The following is a 9,706-nucleotide window of genomic DNA, read 5'->3' as shown; positions in this document are numbered from 1 at the left end:
TCCAAAACAAACCTTGAAATTGTAGATGATAGTTAAATCAAACCTTGAACTTTGAATCCTGAAAGTTGACACTCTGAACTTGTAATCCCGATCTATTTTGGACCCTAGACCTGTTTGGCACACTGGAAATAATAAAATCCCGGGGGATAACCTGCTACTCAGAATTCGGGCCGGCCCACTATAACACAACAACAAAATCGTAAACTTTAAAATATATTCACGCATTTTTTAAATATTCAAAAGTTAAAAAATATTGTTGTTTTCTATTTTTCACACAAAATTCAATTCCTTTGGTGTTTTTAATTTTTTCTGGAATTTTGAAATTATATTCGCATTTTAAAAAATTGTTTGTGATTCTGAAAACAATTCTAAAAAATGTTCAGAATTTCAAAAGTTCTTCACATCCTATGAAAATGTTTCAGATTTTTAAAAATCGTGTCGCATTTTAAAGTAATGTTTTTAGAATTTTGTTTCGGATCGTTGGCTAAGGACTCGTCTGGGTCAGCCCACCAGACATGAAGCGGGCTTTTATTTTCTGAAAGCTGAACAATTTTTTTTAAGTGCGAACACTTTTTGAAACATAAACATTTTCTGAAACCTGAACATAATTTAAAGTGTGAATGCTTTTTGAAATTTTTAAAAATATGAACAAATTTCTAAATCTGAAAAAACTGTAAGAAATTATTTTGTGACATCTAAAAAATATCGCAAGTTTAAAAAAATGTACGGACAAATTCAAACAAATATTTATACAATGTATAATAATATTTGTGTAACTCAAAAAAATGTTTCATACATTTGAAAAAATGTAGCATTTCAATAATGTTTACAAGTTTCAAAAAATGTGTTTGTGAGCTTTTCAAACAAAACTGTGTGTACAATGTAAATAAAAAGTTTGCGTGTTGTAAAAAATTGTGTCTTACACTTAACAGAATATACTTGGGTTGTGTTTGAAAAAAGTGCCTACGAATTTGAAAATGTTGAACCATGAAAAAGAGTGTTTGTTTAGTTTTATAATACGTTTATTATCATTAAGAAAATGTAAACATGTACTTAAATAATAAATATGTATAAAAAATTTGAAAACATTTAATTTAAAAATGTACATGATGTATTTTAAAATATCAAAAGTTTATCAAAAAATATTTTATGTGTGCGTTAAAAATGTATATTGGGTACGAAGAAAAAATAGACATGTGTAAAAAGAAAAAAGATAACAAAACAAAAAGGCAAAAACAAAGAAAACCAGGAGCAGTGGGCGCGCGCGAGCGACGCTGCTAATGGGCCGGCCCAGTTCAGCAAATACCGGCTAAATCCTCTCAAGGTTTAAAATAGACCGGGATAACATAGTTTGGTGTGCTGATTTCAAGGATTGAGAGTTCAGGGTTTGATTTAGCTTTCGCCGACAAATTCTAGGTTTGTTTTGGACTTTTTCCTTCCCAAACCCAAACAATGTCCTTGCTCAACAATGCCAAACGTTTTGATGATTTTTATTGTACTCTGTTGAATGGAAGAGCCCATGGCGATTCGATCTCGAGCGTTCGAAATATCTCCACCCAACATCGGAGACGACGACAGAAGAGGCGAATCACTTACAGCAAAGGGCAATATGGTCCGAGCCGGTCGGGCTTTCCTTTCCCCGGAGCCCAGAAGCACCAGACGCGTTCCTCCGCTTCCTTCCTTCTCCCCCTCCTTAAACCTGCCTCTCGTCTCTTCTAGATTTGCGCCCTCCCCTTTCCGCCCCTGGTCTCCTCCCCCTCCCTCCCACCGATCCGCCCGCCCCCCGCCGCGCAATGCTGGCCGTCGCGGCGGGGCAGGCGACGCTGGGGGAGCCGTCGTCGTCGGCGGCCGCCGCCGCCGCCGTGCCCAAGCGCCGGGATCCCACGCCGGATCATCCACCGTATTCATGGGTAATCACTTCTCCCCGGTCGATTAATCGCCTACCTATTCCTCCCCGTTTATTTGGTCGATTTTCTCTCTATGGGGAGAACAGTTGGATTTGCTCTTTAATCTCCACCCACCCACCCGAATCGAATTAGGAAATCACTAATTGAGCATCGCCAGCCACAGATGCTCCTCGTTGATTCGGAAAGAAAAATCGAGCATCGCCTCCGATGTGAGGAGAAATCGCTTGCTCTCAACCCAGATTAGCTCGCGCTTGGTTGTCAATGGCAATGGGGTTTGGATGGGCTGCCGCCGCCGGTTTGACGTTTGCGTGCTCGTCTGGTTGCAGATGATCGAAGAGGCGATCCAGGCGCTGGGCGAGGACGGCGGCTCGGCGGAGTCCGCCATCTCGGGCTTCATCCGCGGCAGGTACCCCGGCGTCCCCGCCGCGCACGACAGGTTCCTCCGCTACTACCTCGCCAAGCACGTCGCCGAGGGCCTCTTCGTCTGCGCCGCGCCTGGGCGGTACTCTTGCTGCTCCGACGACGAGCCCCAGCCCGAGCTCGCACTCACCGATGTCCTGGCGGCGGCTGCTGCGCCGGCACAGCCCAAGCGCGCCCGCGGTCGGCCTAGGAAGGATAGCTCGCTGGTGGTGGTCAAGCGTGGGCGCGGTCGGCCTAGGAGGGATGATTCGCAGGCCGCTGCGGTGGCGGTGAGTGCTGGGCCTCCGATGACAGGGGCCAAGCGCGGCCGCGGTCGGCCTCGGAAGGATGGCTCGGCGCCCAAGCCGGCTTCTGGCAAGAAGTTTGTGAGCGGGTCGCCATCCGCGATGCCCAAACGCCGTGGCCGGTCTCGCCTTCTGACGGATGTAGGGGCGGCCGACGTCTCCGGCGAAGCGCTCGTCACGGACAAGAAAGACAGCACTGAGGCTCCATCCGCCACTGATAAGAACCATGGGGAACCTCGCGAGCTGGCACTTGCGATCGTCAACGACGGCTCTGGTGCAGCATTACTTACGGAGGAAGATGGCGGCGAGGCTCCAGCAGCCAAGCGGCCGCTCTTGGCCAAGGAACCTGCCGCATTCAGTACGCCAGAGTGCAGCACCCAGCCCTGCAAACTGCCCCTTGTGGCAGCTGACGAAAACTCTGCTCGGGCCCTAGCCTCCGACAAGGAGGGTGACACCGAAGCTCCATTTGTGAAGCACAAGCGCCGTCGTCGGACCTGCAGATCAGAGCCGGCAAAATCCACCTGCGGCTCTCCCTCAACATCAATTGCAGACAAGAAGGCCGGTGGCAACGTTGCATCTGCTCCACCCAAGGGCCGTGGCTGGTTGCGCAAACCGACATTGATGGCTGCCGCCGCCGACGAAATTACACCCAATGAGGCTCGATCATTACCGGGCAAGCCGCGCCGCAAACCTCGCAAACAGTTTCTGCTGAACTTTTATGATGAGGTACCAAATAGTCCAAAGTTCTGTGTCCTCGCACTGCCTGCCCAGGTGCCAGGGGCAACAAAGGCGCCGTAGTTCTGAAGCATGGCAGCTCATGGAACATCGTCACATAGTTGAAAGAACACCTCTTGAGTTCCTAAATGCAGTGCACAGGACGATAGCTTTTGTGTTCTATCCATCATCGGTAGTTTTAGGTTTTTTGTTGTTGTTGTTGAACTTCAGCAGTTTTAGGGGTTGATTGAACTAGGTAGGGATATTTCTTTTCGGAGCTCCAGTTTAGTTCAAGTCTGAACAAATACCACCATCCGTCCAACAAGGCCCTGAGGGTTTGCCTTCAGACTGAATTTGTATGAATCTCGTCAGTTCATGCGAAAAGAAAAACAGATGCAATTGTTCTGGTTCTTTGATATTTGTCTGCCATAAGTTGCTGAAACTCTCGATTACATGAATCTTGGAGAAGTAATCTCTTACATTTGGGGCCATCAAATCTCAGACCAGAAATGTTGAAACCAATGAGGCCAAAATAACCTTTTTGATATTAAAATCCAGAAATTTTTGGTAAACATTCAACAACTCTGAAGGTTTACAATCACACAGAACTAGTAGATCACCATAGTTGGCAACCCAGGGCAGATAATTAGCTAACAGAAAGAACAACCCAGGGCAGATAATTAGCTAACAGAAAGAACATCCCAGGGCAGATAATTAGCTAACAGAAAGAACAAACCCATCATCTCTGTCATGTACACTGAAAATTATTTCAATTGGACTCCTGGCATGCCGGCAACTTATGATGAATTTACCAAATCAATGATGGTGGATATAAGAACTGTCATCCACCACGGTGTCGGGCATGGATTATTCGATAAGGAATCTGGAATTCCTCATGCCTCCCAGCCCCTCAAGATGGTGGCGCGAGCAACCCGGTTCACTCCCAAGGTGAATGCTCCCATCCTAAGGTTGCAATCTTGAGACTTGCACATGGCCTTGATGTTCTGGAACGCGCTGTTCATGTACTTATGGAGCTCCATGTTCACCTTTTCTTCTTCCCACATGAATCCTTGAATGTTCTGCGCCATCAAAGAAGCATAAGGAAACTGCCGGCTCAAGCAAAAAGATAATGTGGAATGAGATGGCAAAGGCCGCCATCGTATACTCAATTACCTGAACCCACTCAAAATAGCTAACGATCACACCACCAGCATTAGCATAGATATCAGGCAACACGACCACTCCCTTCTTGGTAAGAATCTACAGCACATACAACAAAAGTGAGACATTCAGAAAACAGAAATTGAAAAATGGTTGTATTTTTTATATTTCTCAAGTATGAAAATTTATCGTAAGTTGTTTGGTGGTACAGTACTCTTACCTCATCAGCTTCTGGATCGGTTGGATGATTAGCAGCTTCGATTATAAATTTGGCCTTAACATCAGGGGCATTTTCCCTTCAGATAATTAAAGCAAATCATCAGTTACCCTAAACTATAAGTATATATCCAGGAAGCAATCAGAAAATAGGTTGCTCAACAGGTACAAAGATTGAATAAAAAATGCATCAACTTATCTGCAGAATTCATTAAGTCGGGATTATCACAATATTCGCACATCAATTTTTGCTATTCGCAATAAAACTAGCAGAAGAAAACACTTAACAAACATGTAACAGAAAAGGGGGGAAACCGTGACGTACGGTGAAATCTAGTGAAAATGATTTAGGCCACATCAAAAGCGCAGAAGGATAATAGCAATTACCTGTTAAGAACTCCGCCTAAGGCACATGGGAGGAGGACATCGCATTCATGCACTAGCAACTCTGAGGCATCCATGACTTCAGCGCCATGAAAGTCTTTCAACTGACCACCCTCATTTCTGTGCTTCATCAGAGCAGGTACGTCTATCCCTGCTTTGTTTCTGATTGTGCCTGATACATCTCCAAGTGCAATTACCTTACCACCTTTCTCATGGATGAGTTGTGCAGCCCATGAACCAACATTACCGAATCCCTGCAGGAGTTCATCATAGAATAAGCACTATTCTACATTTTGATGGCTACTAACAGTAGCACTATGTTTGAACAGACTTATTTTGGTATTTTACCATGGCACTCGCTACTATCTTTTTACCATTCAAGAAGTCAACGGTTTATCACAACTCACCTGAATAACAAAGGTTGATCCAGAAATAGACTTCCCATATTCGGCCAGGAGAGCCTCAGTAGCGTACATTACACCCCGCCCAGTGGCAGCATCCCTACCTAATGATCCACCAAGATCCTAACAAATAGGCCCAAATTGTAATCATATTAGTAATAATGTGTAAAGAGTTTATATGCAGCAGATAATTTTCTGTTATAGTGGTAATACTTACTATGGGCTTCCCTGTGACAACAGCTGGGGAGTGACCATGGAATTTTGAGTACTCGTCAAAGATCCATGCCATGGTCTGTATGGAAAATGGTTTCAGATAGAGTTAGTAGCAGAACATAGGAAGGCAGTGAACGATAGTAAAGAAATTGAAATTGCATAGCATACCTGTGAATTAGTTCCCATGTCTGGAGCTGGAATATCGGTATGAGTTCCGATAAGGTCATGAATTTTCTGAGTAAATACACGCGTCAGACGCTCCAACTCACTCCTACTTAAATCACCGGGAGAGCACCCTATTCCTCCCTTTGCTCCACCATATGGTACTGCCGCAACGGCAGTCTTCCATGTCATCAGCTGAGCAAGTGCATTTACTTCATCTGGATCAACCTGTCAAGGAGTTTAAGTACAAGAAGAAATATGATAATCAGTCAACCCTGCAACTGACTTACTGCCTTGGCTTTTCGGAATCTAACATAAAGAACAGCAACACATGGTGGAACAATTTCTAATAAAATAGTACTCCCTCCGTACACTAATATAAGAGCGTTTAGATCACTACATCAGTAATCTAAACGCTCTTATATTAGTTTACAGATGGATTACTTACTCACAAAAGTAATTCAGTCAAACAACCGACAGTACATTAGCTAAGTTGGTTGTTTCCTTAACTGAATTATCATTTAGGGATAACAAACTTTCTAGGATCGCAAAATATCAGCAGAATATTGGTTCAAAGAATAACAAAATCCGGCACACATTCTCTTGTCATTATCAGTAACAGTTTATTTGCTGAGGTTACACAATAAACATCATGAAACAATTTCTAAATAAAACAGTGCTTACTCACATAAGTAATTCAGTCAAACAGCTGACAATACTTCAGCTAAGTTGGTTGTTTCCATAACTGAATTAGCATTAAAGGATATAGAAATTTCTAGGCTCGCAAAATATCACCAGAATATTGGATCAACGAATAACAAGATCGGGCACATGTTCTTTTTGTCGTTATCGACAACAGTCTATTTGCTGAGCGTTACACAAGCAACGTCTTCAAACAATTCCTAATAAAATAGACAGATAGAGCTTACCCACAAAAGTAATTCAGTCAAACAACCGACAGTACGTTAGCTAAGTTGATTGTTTCCTTAACTGAATTATCATTTAGGGCTATTAAACTTTCTAGGCTCTTAAAATATCAGCAGAATATTGGTTCAGCAAATAACAAGATCCGGCACACGTCCTCTTGTCGTTATCGATAACAGTTTATTTGCTGAGGTTACACAATAAACATTGTGACATAATTTCTAAATAAAATAGTGCTTACTCACATAAGTAATTCAGTCAAACCACCGACAATTCTTTAGCTATGTTGGTTGTTTTGATAACTGAATTAGCATCGAAGGATGTAGAACTTTCCAGGTTCGCAAAATATGACCAGAATACTGGATCAACGAATAACAAGATTGGGCACATGTTCTTTTGTCGTTATCGCTAGCAGTCTATTTGCCGAGCATACACAATCAACGTCTTGAAACAATTTCCAGATAAATTAGTGCTTACTAACAAAAGTTAATTCAGTCAAACAACCGACAAAATACTGGTTCAACGAATAACAAGATCCGGCTGCACAACATTCTTTTGTTGTTATCGATAACAGATTATTTGTCGGGCGTTACAGAATCAACGACTTCGAAGATATGCCAGGTAATTCAGTCAAACAATTTCTAATAAAATATATAATTAAATACTGCTTAAGTTGATATGCCAGATAACAATCAACTTCTTGAAACAATTTCTAATAAAATACTGCTTACTCACAAAAGTAAATCAGTCAAACAACCATCAATATGTTAGCTAAGTTGATTGTTTCCTTCACCGAATTATCATTTGGGGATATAAAACTTTATAGGCTTTCAAAATATCAGCAGAATATTGGTTCAACGAATAACAAGATCCGGCACATGTTCTCTTGTCTATCGATAACAGTTTATTTGCTGAGGTTACACAATCAACGCCTTGAAACAATTAAAGTAATTCAGTCAAACAACCGACGATACTTTAGCTCGGTTGGTTATTTCTATAAATGATGAATAAGCATTGAAAGATATAAAACTTTCTAGGCTTGCAAAATATCACCAGAATACTGGATTAACGAATAACAAGATCGGGCACGCATTCTTTTGTCGTTATCGATAACAGTCTATATGCTGATCGTTATCGACAAAATATTGGTTCAACGGATAACAAGATCCAGCACTAGACATTCTTTTGTCGTCATCGATAATAGTCTATATGCTGACCGTTATCGACAAAATATTGGTTCAACAGATAACAAGATCCAGCACTAGACATTCTTTTGTCGTCATCGATGATAGTTTATTTTGTCGGGCGTTACAGAATCAACGACTTTGAAGATATTTCCAACAATTTAACGACAGAAAGATGAGCTTGTAATAACAGAGGAACGCTGTATGCTCTCATTCAAAAGGATTCTATAGCTTCAAATCATTTGCCTGACAAATTGACAGCAAGGAGAATCTACATAATGTCCTAAACTAAGCATACATGCGAAAGTCAAGTAGCAGAGCTGGACACTGCATACAAAAATAACCTAAGAATGCCAAGTACCATGGATCCACCTCTTTTTTTGAATTGAAAAAGAAACAATGACATCGTTGACCATGAGCAATGGATGTAAAAGCATGCCAAGTTGGCAAGCAATCCAGCAATTTTTGCGTGTGTTAATTTGCTTATCCTTTTAGAGTCACAATCGCTTTTTTGAGAGCTAATTGGATGCGTCTTGTTTTAGACTTCCGGGAGAAATCGCAATCAATTGACAGAAGTAGCAAGACAATCCCACGAGGAGAGGAGATGAGAAGAGATCCCGTCACCTCGGGGTGGTAGCGGATGCCACCTTTCATGGGCCCGCGGGCATTGTCGTGCTGCACGCGGAAGCCGACGAAGGAGGCCAGCGTGCCGTCGTCCTTGGGGATGGTGCATTCGACCTGCGAAGGAAAGGAACCGGAGATAGATAATAAGCAAACAGAGTCAAGCTCCGGTCGGCGGCGAGGAGAGGAGAGGAGAGGAGAGAGGAGAGAACGCGGCGCGACCTTGATCTCGCGGAAGGGGATGAGGAGGCTCTTCTCGAGCTTGGAGTCGAGGCCGAGCAGCCGGGCGGCCTGGCGGAAGTTGCGGCTGGTCGCAGCGAGCGCGTTCATGGCGGCGGCGGTGCGGCGAGGCGCGGCGCGGCGGGGCTAACTTCCTTCCTCTTCTTTTCTCCCCCGGCCCGCCCCAACAACCTCCTCAACCGCAAGGAAATCGGGCGAAAGGGACAGACAGGGGCGACGGAAACACGCGCACGCGAGGGAGCGAGATCGTGGCGGGGGTGGGGGAGGCTCTCGCGGCCAGAAAGGGCAAGGCGGGCGTAAAAAGGGCGGATTTTTGTCCGGAGATCGAGGGGGGCGCGAGCTCCGGTTGTTTGGAGGGAGCCAAAGGCCCAAGGAGGAGGATGGTATTAATAGGGACGGAGGGCATGAACAACGAACGAGCAGGCCATTAACGTGCACCGGCCCTCTTCTCTTCCATCTGATCGATGGACGGATCACGCCGCTGCGTGTGAGGTGACTGGGACCAGACGACGATTCGTTTTTTTCTTTGAGTTGAGTTGAGACGAAGATTAGTTGGATGGATCCTGCAGCATGCCTTGGCAGTTTTGGAGGGTAATTACTCACGATCGCGGGTCACAGCTGTGTAGAGCGAGGAGAATCGGGGCCCCGCGCGAGCCAGGGAAGGGGCGATGCTCGCTCGCTCGTTCCTTCGTTAACGGTGAACGACGGGCCTCTCTCTCTCTCTGTGGGTCCCACCGGACGGTGTGCTGGTACTACTTGGTGGCCCACCTGTCAGTCGGGGCATGTGCGTCCCGTGCCTGACCTTTCCGGCGCGCTTTTCGCGTTTGTTTCTCTCGCTTTCGCGTAGGTCCGTCCATCGCCCGAACTGAAAGTCG

At 44.5% G+C, this 9,706-nt stretch overlaps 2 protein-coding genes across 2 annotated transcripts; one reads left to right on the top strand and one right to left on the bottom strand.

The window, feature by feature from the left end:
- Positions 1-1,641: 1,641 nt before the first annotated feature.
- LOC109765663 (uncharacterized) lies at positions 1,642-3,736 on the top strand. The gene is made up of 2 exons (XM_020324445.4): positions 1,642-1,910; positions 2,234-3,736. Exons 1-2 carry the CDS (start codon positions 1,794-1,796, stop codon positions 3,407-3,409), a joined length of 1,293 nt encoding a protein of 430 aa, XP_020180034.1. The 5' UTR covers positions 1,642-1,793; the 3' UTR covers positions 3,410-3,736.
- Positions 3,737-3,837: 101 nt separating this feature from the next.
- On the bottom strand, positions 3,838-9,424 carry LOC109765664 (glutamate dehydrogenase 2, mitochondrial). Its single transcript, XM_020324446.4, has 9 exons — positions 8,814-9,424; positions 8,595-8,708; positions 5,869-6,090; positions 5,705-5,779; positions 5,494-5,610; positions 5,090-5,340; positions 4,707-4,782; positions 4,499-4,585; positions 3,838-4,404 (listed from the first exon to the last, which is right to left on the bottom strand). The coding sequence occupies exons 1-9, from the start codon at positions 8,919-8,921 to the stop codon at positions 4,219-4,221; spliced, it is 1,236 nt and encodes a 411-aa protein (XP_020180035.1). The 5' UTR covers positions 8,922-9,424; the 3' UTR covers positions 3,838-4,218.
- Between the last annotated feature and the right edge of the window lie 282 nt (positions 9,425-9,706).

The sequence above is a fragment of the Aegilops tauschii genome, chromosome 2 (genome assembly GCF_002575655.3).
Source record: "Aegilops tauschii subsp. strangulata cultivar AL8/78 chromosome 2, Aet v6.0, whole genome shotgun sequence".
In the NCBI taxonomy this organism is placed as follows: Eukaryota; Viridiplantae; Streptophyta; class Magnoliopsida; order Poales; family Poaceae; genus Aegilops; species Aegilops tauschii.
Note: the sequence above shows the minus strand (reverse complement) of the source record. Positions and strands in the feature narration are given on the sequence as shown.